The sequence below is a fragment of the Pieris rapae genome, chromosome 4 (genome assembly GCF_905147795.1).
Source record: "Pieris rapae chromosome 4, ilPieRapa1.1, whole genome shotgun sequence".
Taxonomy (NCBI): domain Eukaryota; kingdom Metazoa; phylum Arthropoda; class Insecta; order Lepidoptera; family Pieridae; genus Pieris; species Pieris rapae.
In genome coordinates, this window is record NC_059512.1 from 10,276,227 (window position 1) to 10,294,020 (window position 17,794).

Sequence of the window (17,794 nt, forward strand, 5' to 3'; positions counted from 1 at the left end):
AAAATATCCTTAACAAAGTAACAGCCGCTATCATTTTGACCACATTTAGAGAGATTAGACCTCATATCAATGTATTAATAATACTCATATTAGTCCGTAAAAACTTTTTGCAATTCTTGGCCCGCAGACGCACCAGCGGTGGAAGAAGACGTGTTCAGTGCGTTTAAGCGAAGTGATGCTTTTTTATGTTATAGGAGGCATACGGGCAGGAGGCTCACCTGATGTTAAGTGATTCCACCGCCCATGGACACTTACATTACCAGAAGCAAGCATTGGTAAGCTATGTCAAATTGGTTCGGATACTTCAGTGGGCAGCTGGTACCACATGGTGGTGGTGCAAAACCTGCCTTAGACAACGCTCACATACCTCACTTAGCACGTAATAATAATAATAATAAGCCTTTATTCATTTAAGTTGGTACATTTTTCTTTTCAGTGTAAGATTTGGGAACCCTTTTAAGTAAATATACCTGTGTTAGGGTTCCCAGCTCTTCCATAACAAAGTTAATTACATAAAATAATTTAACCAGTTCAATTCCTTTTTATTTTTTACTTGTTAAACCGTTATCATCAAACCTGATTGTGTGCATGAGTAAGTGTGTGAGAGAGTGAATGAGTGAGTGAGTAGGTGAGTGAATGAGTAACGTGTAGCTATTTAAATCATGGGTCTCAAAAGCAGTTCTAATACTGCATGAGGCGTGATAATAAGCCAGTCTTTTATTCGGGTTTTTAGGTTGTAGGTTGTGAGAGGGTAGATGTTAAGCAGCCTATTTAATTTATTATATAAATAGTTAATAATAGTTTTATACGTTATCGCGTCTTTACCCGTCCTCCACCTCTACACACCTCCAAACCAGGGCAAATACGGCACTTGATGTGTCAAGGTTTATCCTATATCGTTAATGATCGTTGGGGGCCGTGACAACAACGGCTGACGCGTGGCGGGATGCGGACAAGGCTATTACCGTGTCCTGCCTCGGGCGATTGCTACTGGCTTTGGGTTTTAGTCGTTATACACAGAAGCGGCCCAATAATAGTCTGACGAACTTATCAGTATCAGAACTATAAAGTAGCAAAAACGTATGATAATAATAAAACTTATTTATTACACGTTTGAGGTTATAGCAAGCACTTAAACCTAAGCCAATTTTTTTAGTACAATAAGGAAGTTTGTAGCTTCATCAAGGCTTTTTCACTGTACTTATTATGAATATAATGGTGACAGGAACAATTAACTTTTACGTGTACTTTTGTAGTAAATTCATCACTTTTTATAAATATTCCAGGAGATAAATGTATTACACCTGTAAGGGTGTGTCTTAAATTACTTCATCACTTAGAATTAGTCCGAATTCCTTTTGAAAGTTGAAGCAATTTCAAAGAGAATAAAGCTCAATTTCATTTGTACTATACGATTGCAATGTCGGCATCAAAATACAGAGGCTTTTCGTGCTTAATACTCCAGTATTGTCACTTGGGACTGACATTTAGAGGGTTTAGTATCAAATTATGTTCAGGAATACTACAGTAAGACTGATTTTAACTACAGTTTGAGTTAGTTGCGAGAACTTTAGTATATTCAAAAAATATATGATATATCACTGTCTACTTTTGAATAAAACTTATTTTAGGATAATATCTCGCAATGATTAAAAAAACATCTTGAAATTAATAAGGTAGGTGATCTAATATCGTATGTATTTGTACATTTCATCAAGGACTAGAGAGTATAGTCATTATCTGGCTTAAGTGTTCTCTTAAAAAATAGTGTAAAAAATTATATTATATTTTCATCTGGCATAATACAATTGTTATCTTAGAATAACTTCGTCTAGTAATAATTTAATTAAAACGCCCAAAGGAAACGAGAAACGGGCTTATATCTAATGAGTATGGGATTTATTACCAAGTACAAAGGTTCAAACGGACAGCTCCCGGGCATTTAATCGTCAAATACTCCCAAACGGATATTACTTTAACTATCCTGTTATGTCTCTTGAGATTTATTTATATAAAATCTCATTAATTAAAATGACTTTTCGGCAGCGCAATCCCCAAATTTGCTCGTTATAGAGGCTCAGTAGATGGCCAGATACGAAAATATCCGCGCTTCTTTTGTTTTAATACAACCTTTCGTGTATCATAATATATCACTTAATCTTATTTATATTCTATGTAAATATGAAACGAACTACTATTAATTCATCTGATATACTATCCTACACTAAATTACAGTGCTTTGCATAAAATATAGATGAACGTTATGTATGCAAATGTTGCAAGCAAAACGCACTATTTTACATATAAAAGGTCTCGTGGGACTGACTGAATTTACAATTTAATTGTTCCCTTTGTAGCGTTTGGTTAAAATAGTTTTTTGTGTCCCAAATAAAGTCTAATAAAACGCGTCTATGAACACTCCTTATGAAATTATAAGTTACAGTTTAAATATAAGTTAATTGAAGTAAAGTGATTGAGCATGTGTTTGTGTGTTTGATTTAACATAGAAATGAATACATGTTATGCTATATAACAAATTTGATTGTGTTAAGGTTTACTTACTACTATGACAATGATAAACAAAATATAAAGAGATAACCGCATATATGACTTTTCATAAATGGCGTGTTCAATTGTTTATTAAAACCTATTTACAACAATCTAACATATAGTATTTACAATTTTCTTAACATAGTAATAATACAATTAATTAAAGATGTATAAAATAAATTAAAACAAATTTTAAAAGTTTGGTATGTACCTTTAACGCTGGCAGCATTTCGTCGTTGTATTGCGATACTTATTCGTTCAGTGAGGAAAGCATTAGCAGGTATTACCGGTACTAATTACCAGGCCCCAACTTAAATCTTTAATTAGCTCCTGTACCCCACGGCCCAAGAGTGTCTTCTCCAAAGGGAACGAAATTGAAGTTGGCAGAAAGACTCTTATATTTGAGCCGTTTATTGCCAGCCGCAAAGCCTGCCTGCTTCTTTCCTTATCTGAGGGAGGTGATGCGGGGCTAAAGTACACAAGTAGCATCCCATACCAAAGGACGTCTCATCTTTCAAAGAATCATCGACATTGATTTTCTGTATAAGTTAAAGAACTATTTTTGGTAATTTATAAAATGATTTAGTTTAAATTACTAACGAATGTTTTACACTTACATATAGAATTAAGTGATATTAAAATTGTTCAAAGGTAGACTACTAGCAGCATGTCTTCAATAGAATTACCAACTTTGGGTCCGGTACGCTCCAAAATTCATAGAAATTATTTGTTTCAGGAACTGTCAACCCAAGTAACATCAATAACATCGTTATCAGTGATCTCCTTCATACTGTTATCGGTATTGGCTCTTGCATTATTACCAGCAGCGGCAGAATGGGAGGCTTTCGCGCTGATTGGCTCCGTCTTAGTCACAATAAGCCTCGGTGCTGGTACGCTGATGGCAACCCATCATGCACCATTACCACTCTTTGCATTAATTTTGGTGAGTTCTTTTTAAATATATGTTCACGACTACACAAATTCAGTTGTTGATTTTAAAAATACTCTTCTTTAATGGAGTCGTATATTAAAATTGTAATTATTTAACCAATATTTATGCTTATTAAGCCATTTTGATGATTATGTATAGAAGTGTTTATTACTTATTTATTTATACGTCGTTGCCATAATATACATAATTAAACATATAAAAAAAAAAATAAGTAGGTAACATAAGTTATCAGGCAACGGGCGACCTTCTCGCTAACAAGTGATTTTACTTTTGTATATTGATATGGTATGTACAATTTAGATTAATATTTACATACTTTGTAATCTCGTCGCGTAGACTACGGGACAACTTGAAATTAGATCGCGTCAGGTGAAATTATTAATTTAAATCGTGTTCTCCAATTAACTTGATATTAAATTATTTACAGGCACCAGTTGTATATGTTTACTCGAAATATATGATTTTTATGAAAGAATTTGATATTAAAATCTGGGCCAGCAAGTTTCTTATTGCCGCAGGATCGATAGAATTTGAATGAACAACGTTGATCTCTGAATTAATTTCGGTTTCTATTATAATTAATGGAAAAGTTCAGATGAATCTTAATTCATTTGAAGAAATATAAATACAAATTAAATTAATACAGAATTAATATGAAATACATATGACTCTTTTGTATTTCAAATAAGCCGTAAAAATGTTTTTGTGGAAAACCAGGTTTATAGATCCTATTGTAAGATTTAAGTATATAATATTAAAATAATCTTAAAAAAATTATAAGAATATTGAAATATAACTGAATTTTTCTTTTACAAACCCCTAATGTGGCCTTTCCTGGCTTCGCACGTAAACAGTTACCTTTAAAAATATAAAATAATATGAAATAAGTATAGTCTGAGTTCATTCTGTCATAATGCAGGCAGTTTCTGTGTTTGTTTGTTACGAAAACTGGAACTAAATCTATTAACATAATAAAAAGGACTTTTTATACAATAGAGATATCATATTTAATTACCAATCGACAGCTTCTATTGTTTATGGTGAAGGCTTTATACAATAAATTTCATTGTTACAGTGTTACTATATTAATTACACAAAATAATATTTGCGGAGATTGTAGGTAAATGATTAAAATCAATTCTCTTTTCATGCTTCTGTAACATTTTACCATAATAAAGATAAAAATCGTCTGTATTCGAGTTCTATAAGGATTACATTAAGCTTGTGTGAATATTATTTTATTTAATATTCGTCCACGACCTCCAATGGTGTGAAGTCCAATTTCTTACGTTTGTCTCTCATACTGTTTTCCATCTTTCCCCGCTATCTCTTTTACTTCATCTTCCCAGTATTCTCTCTCCGAGACACTCCTTTGGCGTTGTGTAGAGATATGGGGTCACTCTACATCTTCTTTTTTTTTTTTTATAGAACAAACGGGCAGGAGGCTCATCTGATGTTAAGTGATACCGCCGCCCATGGACACCCTCAATGCCAGAGGGCTCGCGAGTGCGTTGCCGGCCTTTTAAGAATTGGTACGCTCTTTTCTTGAAGGACCCCCGAGATCGAAACCTAAAACTAGAACTGGATGTTTTGTTTAGAGCGCAGTTTTTGCCCACCCCAGAATACGAAGGGCAGCCTGTGCATCCACCACCGGATACTGATTGTTCCGATGATGGACGCCCAGAGGGGGATTCTCCACGTGTGGTACCCCCCTGGGGTAATCTTTCTTTAAACTGCACCGTCATACTCTGGGGAAGGGGGGGGATGGGCTCCGGGAGTCTCACTCACCGAACGAAACGCGAGTACAATAAGATAAACCTATTGCATCACTTCACGCCGGTTTTCTGTGAGACAGTGGTACTGCCCCGGTCGTGCCTGCCCATTTGGCTGAAGCCCGAAAGCAACAGCATGGCACTCCCACAAACGGCATTTAGAGTTGTTCGGATTAATACCTGCAGCTGAGTTTTATCATCGGACGTCGAGGCAGATTACGATTACACAGGTATCACCTCGACGTCCACCGTTCTAGAACTGAGCGTTTTTTCCTAGGGCCCTTCAAGAAAAGAGCGTACCAATTCTTAAAAGGCCGGCAGCGCACTCACAAGCCCTCTGGCATTGAGAAAGTTCATGGGCGGCGGTATCACTTCACATCAGGTGAGCCTCCTGCGGGTTTGACCGCTGTTCTAAAAAAAAGTGAGCGTCCTCTTTCCTGAGGGACTTCTAATGAAATATGAACTTATAATACAAATAATTAAATAGTCCAATTTAATCAGAATTAAATCGTTTAAAATATTAATGACTTTTGCCATTAGGTAACCGGGTTTAATAAGAGCATTTTCGTTTACATTTTTAAGGAAATTCGCGTGGGGCTCGACGCTGACTCTGCATAATTAGATAAAATTTGCATACCTTATCGCTATGTTTAAGTGTAAGCTTGGGAAACACTATTTAGTGTGGAAAATTAAGGAAAATGAAAATTTCAAAAGCAATGTATAAACTATCGGTATTTAAGAGTCATAAATAACACCAGAAAGATAAAGGTATTTCATTTCTACTTGAAATATATTATCAGTAAGAATAAAGTCTTTCACTGATTTATTAGTCGCAGTTTTCTGCATCTGTTTTATAATCATTTCAATTTGTCAATCTAATAGGCAAGTAGGTTATCAGGTACCAGACACATGCCGTCGACTTTTTGGGTCTAAGGCAATCCAGTTTCCTTCCGATGCTTTCCTTCCGCGTTCGAGTGGTTGTTAAATGCGCATATAGAAAGAAAATACATTGGTGCACAGCCTGGGATCGAACCTACGACCTCAGGGATGAGTGTCGCACACTAAATGAAAGTTTTATTAGTGTTGTACATTAATTTTGGTTTAAAAAAAAGCTCTAAGACACAGTACCGGAATTTAGATGATTATAAAAATTCTAAAACCCTGACCTTATATAATAGAATTTAATTATTTCTAATTTTAGAAATTTCTAAGATGTTTTATGAATATGCAAGGCAAATACTCTCTAATCTAAAAATTCACTAATGAATATAATCCAAATATCAATTGAATATTTTTATTTTTAATCCATTTTACATTCAATGTTTCATTATACACATATCAGCTAGTGGAACCAGCTGCTCACTAAAGTATTTCCGAAGCAATTCGACTTAAGGCCCTTCAAGAAAAGAGCGTACAAATTCTTAAAAGGCTGGCAACGCACTCGCGAGCCCTCTAGCATCGAGAGTATCCATGGGCGGCGGAGTGCCCCCTGTTCTATAAAAAAAAGTTTTAAAATGCATTTCATGAACAGCTAGTAGATATGAAATTGGCGTTTGTATTAGAGGTACAGAACCATAACTAAAATAAATAGCGCGATATTTCATGTTATCCATTTCATAAATAGTGTGACGCAAAGAAAAAAAATGCATTTGTTTTCGAAAAAAAAAATATTTACAATATAATATAAAAAAATACAAGCCTGTTCTACTGTTACTGTAATACTTGCCTGATGGGTCCAGACAGGAATGACTTGTGTACCTATTTCTTTATTCTCGACGTTGTTTTCTATGCATATTATTTATTACGTATTAAAAAGAATATTTTCTTCATTGTGTAATACAAATAGTAAATTTTAACAATGAATTCGATTAGATTGCTCTACAAATCAACATGCAATTTATTGAACGGAAAAGGGAAGAAAAAGCGAATTCAATTCCGCATGTGAGGTCTGGACGATTGATCGTAATTACTACGATTGTACGTGTAATTGAAATGTTCTAACACTATGTAATTGTTAATTTATCTCTTTGCATATATGTGATATCCTAATCGTTGTAATAATTCTTGAACTGTTAGATAAGCTAGTTTTTAGTTTATTTTGTTTTGAATAAATTTTTTAAGGCAAGGTTTGTGTGTGTTACTTATTTTTTGTAGGTTTGACGCCACTTCTTGTAGTTTATGATAATATTTATATTTTTTAGTTATTTGCTTAATAAGGTTGCCTGGAAGATAACGCGTGTTAGCGATATAGCCTCTTGTCTATCGCCGCATCCCTAATAATATATTATGTTAATGTAACGAAGTTGAAATAAATAAATATTTATGCTCTGCCCGTCTCGTTTTAAAAATAGTTAGCGTAGTTATAAAAAAATCATTAATTAACTAAAGTGATCACAACCTCTAAATAATAATTAAAATTTCTTACAATAATCCACAATCCTCTTTTTTACAGAACAAGAGTGAAACGAGTAGGACGCCCACCTGATTAAGTGATAGCGCCGCCCATGGACAATCTCTATGCCAGAGGGCTTTTTAGGAAATAGTACGCTCTTTTCTTGAAGGACTCTAACATAATTATAATCCAACATAATAACGTCAACTGAAAAATTACCAAATTAAAAATACCAATAGGTAACCAAATAAACTTATGAATGTCAACAGAAGATTCAACGTAATACAGATCATAAACATCGGTCATCTTGTCTCAATGTCGGTTACGAATACTTCTGTGATATAATCTTGACCCCTCTCAACGCTCAATTAGATTCATAGGTGTGTGTAAAAGTACGGCTGGCATTAATGGGTAAGGAGTTTGAATATGCCACTATATTACTAAGAATTGACGAGTATCTTGCGCTAGTCTGAACATATCCTCAGCGGATTTGGTGGCAGTCCTCTCCTGTACAATCACCAGTTGTTCCGTCTACCAGCCCCTCTTTTCCTTATATTTTTTCCTTCATTATGAGCGGATATGCGACTTTTCATATTTTAACAGTTTGCATAAAAAAGCAATGTAAGTTTTAAGGTAAAAGTACTTAAATATTTGTTGATTTTTAAATGACAAATAACTTATATATGATGATTTAAATTTACATATACTTATTGTCTTTTCGAGGCTATATTGATGCATTTGTGAGACTGTTAACTATAAGGTATAATAGAGTAATCACAGAGTTATGACAATAATTTAAAATAAATTATATTGTGAACATAATGTCTCTTGCAGTAATGTTGAAGTTGTCAGAAATTTTTGTTTCATCATCTTTATGAGAAGGTTTATCTTGCGAATCTAAAAGTTTTGGGTTAAATAAATTTTTCAATGGGGAAAAAAATTGATACATTATAAAAACGCGTTGCATATTTTTTTCTTTTTCCAGATGGTGCATACAATGATGCCTATAGCTCGTTCAATAGCGCTTGTTATGGCGACAGCACTTACCGTCGCCTACATCGCTTTGGCTGTGGGCTTGGGCCCAAGGGGGCAGGAAGATCAGTTTTATCAACAGGTATTTTGCAATTTTTATATGTATCAATGAATGGTGATCCTCTTAATCCTAAGCTAGTAACTATTCTATGTACTAAGCCTTTATCACCGTGAGGAAACCAGCGTGCTTAAAATTTGTTTATATATGTTAATTTAATAATGTTAATTTGTTTATATACAAACAAATGTATGGTTAACTCGGCATTAAAATAAATATTTCATGTTAAAAAAGGTAATTGTGTAATAAGCGCCTTACAATCAGATAAGTATCACTTCAACAAACAAGATTGCTACAATTTAATTTACGGGCGCAACATTTTATCGACCAAATGTGCCAGGAGTCTTAGTGTTTTTATCAAATAAATTCACATAAATTCACATAAATTCACAACATTTGTCGACTGAATAATGATTCAATACATCTCTTAATTTCAATGATAATAGTTTCTCCAAGTTGTCAACGCCTATGTGCATTGTGAGCCCAAAATAAGATACAATTCTCTGTAAGCCTGGTAGACTGGCGTGTCCATGTGCGGAAGAAGGCATCAAAATTGCCTTTCTCGAGACAAGATAGTTCATGTTTCTACTTCATATGCAATATAAGGAATACTAGAGTCCGTATCAGTCTATAAATAGGCGCACTTAAAAATGTTGTTCGAAAATTGTCATAGTAATAAGTATAATTATAGTGTCGTTATAATATGAATGTAAATCTTTATATTTTTTTTATAGATCAGGGGGCAAACGGGCAGAAGACTCACCTGATGTTAAGTGATACTGCGGCCCATGGACACTCTCGATGCCAGAGGGCTTGCGAGTGCGTTGCCGGCCTTATTACAATTATTGTTTGGCATCTCTTCTGTAAATTAATTTTTAATATGATGTTCTGTTCTTTCCAGCTGATATGTGAGCTGGCACTCCTGCTATCAGCAAGTGGTATTGGTTTATACTACAGGGCGCTTACAGAGAGGGCTCATAGAAAAACCTTCGCCGGCACCAGAACCTGCCTGGAACAAAGGGTTAAACTCGAGTGCGAGAGGGAGCAGCAGGAAAGTCTCTTGCTCTCTGTCATACCAGCTTATATCGCCGCTGAGGTATGTCATAGCATAGTTTTACTATATAATTCATTTTTAGATCGACTATAGGGGGGGCGCACCGGGTGTTTCCTTTTTTGGGATGACACCCACCCGGTCTCAACTTTAAGAACAATGTACAAACAAACAAAAATCGCTAGCATAAAAATTTGTTTTTCAGGGATTCTTCTCGCGATCTTTAAGTAAATGAACCATGTCCTTTATCATATAAAATGTATTGCTTTTTACTTTTGATGGTGTGACACCACCAACTTCCGCACTGGGTGCCACCCAAGTCAGTCACTTTTTCAGCAGCTTGATGACGGCCCTAGGCGTTGTTAAGAGATGTGGGGTCCTCTGCATCCTCTACCGCATTTGTCATGGGAAGTGTTCAGAGGAGATGTTCGGTTTCATACCTGCAGCTGAGTTGTATCAGACGTCAAGGCAGAATACGAAATATCATCTGTATGAACTACACGTCTTTCGTTCCACAATTGAGCCCTGTTCTATTAATTATCTAAATGCTGGCAAGGCAGGCCCGGTTGTCCGTTGTTGTTTAAAAAAGCTATGAGTTTATTTACATATTTTGCGCCAGTTACGCAATGCATGCATCAATTATAAATCTCCACCATCACATCACAACATTCGAGTAATTTACCATGAGCAACAATATGTCAAATCTTAGTTCTGTAACATTTATGATATTCAAAAAGGTTATAAATTATATATATATTATATATTATATATATACAATATATAATATATATATGAATATAGTATATATATATATAATATATACTATATTCATATATTATACTTAGACCGAGTATAATATATGAATATAGTATGAATATCGTCAATTCTTTAAATCTGACTCTGACAACGATCACACGATATCTTTACGTATTTATTATTCTTGTTTTCATGAATTTCGTTTATTCATAAAACTGCTCTACCACTGAGTTTGTATGAAATAATTAAGCGCATAATGACTTCTATCATTCTTGATAACTCTTCCTTTCATTCATTTATTTAAATGTTAGAGGAAATGAAAAAAGTAACCACGTTGAAAATAATTAAAATAGTCTTTGTGGAATGGTCAGAGATGCAGCAATTATGCTTTCGTTTATTTGCTGGTTTTCTAGGAAAAACTAATGAGATTCTTTCAAAGGAAATCTTTTTTGAAAGAATAGACCAGTTTTTAACCCTTGACAACATAGTTTTTAATTTGTTTGTAAAACGAGAAATAATTTTGGTTTTGTACTCTATTTTTGAAAGAATATATTTTTGCTAGGACTCCATAATTAAATCTGGTTTCAAGAGCTGTCAAAGCATTTCTTCAGTGCATAGTATGACATATTTGCGCTCATGACGAGATTGTGACTGATGTACAGATTAGTATATGAACCTTAGCCTCAAATAGTGTGTTTTCCTCTCGTAACTGAAACTGAATTTTCGAGACATAATTTATATTATGAACTAGTCGTCGATTATTTTATCCCGGCATTGGCAATGGAAATTATCTTTTTTGTTGACAATTCGTTGCAAACAAAAAAGTTCAAGGCAATTCCAGGCTTTGCAACGTCTCCACGATAATAAGGCTTTATGTATTTTAATTAGCTTACATTCTAGGGTAATGTAGGAAATCATTTGTTTCAGTTCCAAACAACGAAGAAACAGAACTGCATGTCTAGGTTAAAATTGCAACAGAAATTTATTTATCATATAGAGAATAAACTATTGTGAAAATTGAAGAAACAATTTGGCAAATCTATTTGCTCATCATATTGACATTAGGCGTCATATAGTTCTAGGTTATTTTTCACAAAGCAAACTTTCGCTCACGTTTCACAAATGGTTGACTGAAGAAACACAGTTTATCAGTTCGTCCCACTGAGCTCATTCGCTGTCCAAACATTGTCATGATAATTCTTTACTCACGAAATCTCTTTGTGTGTCACTGTGAATAAACCTTTGGGAAATTTTGTCTTGTCATTTATTGGTGCAATTATGTATGTCTCATTATGATTCATATTTGTTCTAATAAAGTAATATGGTGGAACTCAAACTCAAAATATCTTTATTCATATAGGTAAACATGTACACTTATGAACGTCAAAAAAAACAAATTAAATTTACATTTACAATCAGTTCGCAAGTCAAGGGCGGTAAGGTAGGCGGCGGGTAAGAAGAACTGGCAAGACTGAAACGAGTTGCCCACAGAATTATTTTCAAACTTCCGGCCGGAAGCACAATCGCGAGCCCTTTGGCATTGAGTGTCCATGGGCGGTATCACTTGACATTATGTAAGCCTCGTGATCGTTTGCACCCTGTTCTATTAAAATAAAATAAAATACGTTTATTTTGGAACATAAGATCATCATGGTATCACTTATTCTACGTCATTAAACTCGAGCCTGTTGGCATCACTACTCATCGGCAAACTAGACAGAGGGTGTTGGCCGAGAGAAAAGCCGGCGTAATAAACTCACGGTACTCTTTTTTTAAAAAAGCAAATCATCAAACAATTCTACAATATTTTAAACAAATATAGCAAATTGATTAGAAGTAGCCTGCCCAGCACTAGTCCCAGACCCTTTTATCAAATAGATAATCACTGACTTTATAGTAAGCCTTTACACAGCTTTTCTTTAATACATTTATCAAATTTAATAAAAGGCAGAGATAAAAGACCCTCTGGGATTTTAATAAAGAAGAGTATCCCTTTTCCCAAAAAGGAATTACTAACTTTAGACAGTCTAGTACGGGGAAATTGCAGCTTGCGTTTGTCCCGTATTAGTTTAGGTTTGAGAACAGGCATATTATATAGACATAGAAAGTGGTATTTTTCATAATGTATAGTATATCAACTATTATTGAGAATTCATACATCGTAAAATTTTTAGATTTGTTGAACATAACAAACGTTCCAAGACATGCGTGCCAAAAGTTTTCATGACATTTAGAAATTCATAACGACACGAAACCTCCTTTGTTCGCTTAAGCACTTCAACACAAAGGCATGCTTATGAAGTAATGTATAACACTATTATGTAGTAATATGCTTACAGTATTACAAATTGCTTCATCTCTGTCGCTTATATAGCATATGTTAGGTTCAATTTCTGGTGAATAATTGTGTATGTTGGGGAAATGAAGTGCAGAAATGTCTGTCCTCATTACATAAAGTATTATTAAAACTTTCATAGAATTTCCAAGATTAAAAATGAAATACAAGTTGTTCGTGAATTGTTGAAGATAACAATTTTTGTATTCCGTTGTACTGCTAAAACTTTTTGAAATCACAAGACTTTGTTATTATAATAAATTATTCTAGTCGTTGTACATTGTTATGCAGATTTCGTTATATACAATTCGATCCAATGATACGATCTTCATTTTTTTGATTTTTGTTTATTATTTATTTAGGACACAGTACAAATTTAAATTAGAGCAACAGGCGGCATTATGGCTTTCGAGCGATCTCTTCCAGGCAAGAGTTGAGTTGAGAATACAAGAGTGAGAGATGCGCAAAGCTCCAAAAGATATACAATTACTTAGACAAAAATAATGGAACAAAACAAAGCAATTAAAACATTTAGATTACATATACATATTTTCATTTAATCGCGTGGATTTAAGAGAGATTTTTAAGAAGCAACATACGCTATACTTTCTCAGTTTGTTACACCATATAATATTGAAAATTGTATTTAATTGCCGTAGGATTAAATTAGCAAGAGGATTTTTATGTAAAAATTACACTCATTAGTTCGATATATATGTATATCGTTTCTTGTTCGCTTGTCGCGCACCACTACTATGTTGAGCCAGCTGCCCACTTAAGTATTTACAAACCAATTCTAAATCTTTTAAGAGCGTACTATTTCTTAAAAGGCCGGCAACGCTCTCGCGAGCTATCTGGCATTGACTGTCCATAATTCCACTTAACAATTAACATCAGCTTTATGAAAAAAAAACTGGAATCAACGCCGAGATTGTCTCATTCTCTTTTCAAAATAAATTGCCTGTGTGACCTTTGATGTGAAAAATAAAAAAAAACCTTTTTTTAATAAAACAGGGGCAAACGGGCTCCCTTCATGGTAGGCGATACCACTGCCCATAGGCCGGCTTTGTAAGATAATTCTTAAACGCACGCCCTTAAAACTGGTTGTCTAATGTTAATCTAAATATTCTGTTCGGCGAATATTTCTGTAAATTTATGACTTATTACAAATATTTCGGGTTAACAGACTAGTTGGTTAGTTGGTTAATTATATTTGTTATAAAAATTTTCGCCTACTTTTCGCCATGATAACAAATTTTCCTTTCTATTTTCAACTGTGTCCTAGTTCGTGCACATGTTACACAAATGTGTTCGGTTTATTAAACTAGATTTTTGTAATTTCTATTACAATTATTATATGTCAAATTCAAATTATTATGTTATCAGCTTAATTTCATCATCAACTTAATTGTTGAAAGGATCTCGTAGTCAGTCGTCTGTCGTATTTACTCTTAAATAAAGCACCCTTTTGTCTCTTTCTGTGAAATTGTATTCACACTATATGGGAAAAGGATAGATAACTCTATCTATGTCTCTTCCAGGCATTGTTATTTCGACAAAACTAATGAAACAAAGCAAAGCAATTAAAACATATGTGTTTGTAATCAGAGAATGGGAAAAAAATAAAATAAAAATCACGAAAATTTCAGCTGAGTTAGGCTGAAAGATACTTATGCTTGTACAGTAAAGAAGATTGCACCGTTACTTAAGTTACTTTGAGTATTCAAAAGCATTTTCATTTACGTAAATCCATAATAGAATCATATCGCAGAGAGATATAATATGAATTGAATAAAACCTTCAGATACTTTTATCGCTCTTTATTTCTCACGTCTCGGGGTCGCTACGAGAATAATAATGAAAAAGCTTCTTAGATTGTGATTTATTTTACTAGCTTAAGCCTGTGAGTTCTTTTGCATTATATATCCGGAACTGTTTCAGTAAATTTTGGAGTGAGTTATTTTAAAACATTGGAATCTCATTTTATAGAATAAAATGGGCAGTCTTCGCAGCCCATGGACAGCCATTTATAGTGGGTGTGTGCCCTTGAGAGAGGAATATACTTTTTACAGTTTATTATTGGACTGTAATTTTTTATTTTTGTATTTTTGAAAATTAGTATCATGTTTTTTTATAGAACAGGAGATAAACCGGCTGCAGGCTCATATAATGTTAAGTGATACCGCCGCCCATGGACACTCAATGCCAGAGGAATCGTGATGCTGGCCTTTTAAGAATTCATGCATTCTTGAAGGTCCCTATGTCAAATTTGTTCGGCATTACTTCAATTATAATATACATAATATATATTTCTATAATTAAGTGTTGGTAAGTCGTTTCTTTCGGACGATCTACGAATCTCTAAGGCTGTGCATTAATAGTTTTTTTATACACAAATAGTTGCTTGTATGGTGAGAGATACTGATATTTTCTTTCCTGTTTAGATCCAAAAATTCAAGAAAGAACGTACCTATTCATAAAAGGCCGGCACGCACTTGCGAGGCAACTGGCAATGTGAGTGTCCATGAGCGATATCACTTGCCTCCTACATAAAAAAACTTAATTAAACATATTCTAATATCCGAAACAAAATCATAGATAGGTGTCATAGCCACCTAGCTTAATTAACTGTTCAATTAACGGCCTGAAAGATGTTCAACATTTTATAAACTGGCTGGCTAATGCTTAGGTCAGTCGTAAGATTGAGTCATTATTTGCCAGAAATATTTCTAATAATTCTTTTAAAATTAAATTACTTGAGTCAAATTCACATTATTATTGTCGCTACACTGTAGTTGTTGTTTTTCATGAAACTTTGGAAAACACCATCAAAGTTGTGGCGCATTTAGCTAAAAGGCTAGGCTGTTAATTGAACGTCTAATTAAGCTAGTTAATTAGGCTGCGACATAGCTACTAGGCTTATGGTTGTCAATGAATAAAAAGCAGATTTATGGTCTAAAATCCTATATTAAAAATATTCACAATACTTATATCTTAACATCATCAGTCGCATCTTTAAACCCACATAAGAACACTGTTTATAAAATGGAATGTTATGTAATACCTATATGGCCAATTATCTAAGTGTAATTCTCCAATAAAACATTTAGGAACGTGTTTGAAAAACATTAACATGGTAAAATACTTGAAAATTGAAATACTTTAAAACGCATTTAACAATAATGACTAGCGAAACTATTAAAATTAAAAATCAAATAAATACGATAGTTGACCATAACCTATGAATACTCATAAACAATAGAAATAATTCAAATAGGAACACTGTAACAAAGTAAGGTATACAATATCCGCCATTAAAACGTCTAATATCACAAACTCAGTCACATTTATTATCACGTCTGAATAATTTCTTTTACGGTTGAATCGCTATCAGTTTTCCCAATATTAACATGGATAGTTATAGCTTCATCGTTCTCTGCTTTCATGATGACATCACCCCACTGGACCTCTGCTTTCTTACTGTACGCCTCGTTCTCAATGAGTATTGCCGATTTGGTACACAGTGCTTTACTCTGAAATTCTACTAAAGCGCAGTAATCGCTTCTTTTGCCTTCTGATTTCACGTCCGCGATGTGTCCCAGTTTCCGCCTCATGACTTCGACTTTGACGTGGTAGTTGTAAATGCAGACTTTGATGATGAAAGCGCTTTTTTGGTAGAGGAGTATGATTTTGTACTTTGTCCTGCAGCAGGCGGTTTTCTTCAGTTTCGTTTGGAAGTTTTCTATGAGGATTTTGATCTTTTGGGAGTAGACTGCGATGATGTTGTGTGTGGATTGGAGGTGGGCTGAGAGTTCTTCGAAGGGGACGGAGCTGCAAGTCGCTGTGATTGGACACACCATTGTATCGTGCTTGCATTCTTCTTCGTGTTTGACTCTTGTGTTTGCTGTGAGGAGTTCAGTACAGCCTCGTCTGTGGACAATGATAACACAAATTAGTTTATCTACATAGAAAAGTTTTTGTCGTCAAAAGTGTGCTACAGCGTTGTGAAAGTAGATACAGTCTAATTCCCAATGTCAAGTTGAAGGTGTTAAAATGGCCTTGGTATATCACTAAATATATTGATTTAGTATTGAGATTCAAGATTATTTTATCCGTTAACATTGCATTTAATATTCACCAGATCTTCTGCAATCAATTACTTTAGGCATAAGATCTATAAGTGTATTCATATATTAACAATTCAGTTTATTAACAATAATAAATAAATAAAAATTTAAACGTCGCTTTAATATGTTTTGATAAGTTATTCGCATACATAAATATGCAATAAAATTGTTTTTGTCATATTAATTTCCGACTATCAATTCTAGATGTTATTAAAATATATGATATATTAAGAATATTAATTGGACGTTGGACACTGGATACGCGAAACCGCAAGGAAATCCTAAGAGCATTATGTAAACAGCCACAGGGAATCAAATTTTGAAATTTATTTTAATTTTCTATTTATTAATATTTATTTTTATAAGTACTATGTAGATTAATAATGTACAGTATATATTAAATCGTAAAGGTGAATGTTATGTTTAAACCGAATGAAAATTACGTTGATATGGTATTTTTTTATAACTTAAAACACGAATTATAAATCAAGTTTCCAAAAACCGTAGTAGAGCTGGAGCTATAATACATTTGTGTGTGTGTGTGTGTGGCAAATCTATTAAAAAAAATTGTAAAAGAGTTTTATTTCAACCGCAAAGGGAAAATATCAAAGGTTGAAACATTCGAAACCGCACTGTAAATGAAACGAAAAACTAAAAACGAAAACATTCCTACTGCAGTATATATTTTTAAATGCAAAGATTTTTACATTTTTACATGTATTAATCTACTTTCGACATGTGCTTTATGTCGAGTCAATCACTTCACTTA

The 17,794-nt window shown here is 33.9% G+C and overlaps 2 protein-coding genes across 5 annotated transcripts in view; one reads left to right on the forward strand and one right to left on the reverse strand.

The window, feature by feature from the left end:
* Positions 1–17,794, forward strand: part of LOC110995397 (adenylate cyclase type 2) — a 118,301-nt gene that overhangs the window by 32,003 nt on the left and 68,504 nt on the right. For all 4 annotated transcript variants that reach the window (XM_022262552.2, XM_022262554.2, XM_045627917.1 and 1 more), the window contains 3 exons: positions 3,287–3,493; positions 8,652–8,780; positions 9,658–9,852. In XM_022262552.2, the coding sequence (XP_022118244.1) occupies positions 3,287–3,493; positions 8,652–8,780; positions 9,658–9,852 (531 nt within the window). The remainder of the gene's footprint in view (positions 1–3,286; positions 3,494–8,651; positions 8,781–9,657; positions 9,853–17,794) is intronic.
* The window catches only part of LOC110995398 (E3 ubiquitin-protein ligase SINA-like 5), a 37,956-nt gene continuing 35,855 nt past the window's right edge, over positions 15,694–17,794 (reverse strand). Inside the window, exon 5 of the mRNA XM_022262555.2 lies at positions 15,694–16,828. Within this exon, the coding sequence (XP_022118247.1) occupies positions 16,252–16,828 (577 nt within the window). The 3' untranslated portion in view covers positions 15,694–16,251. The remainder of the gene's footprint in view (positions 16,829–17,794) is intronic.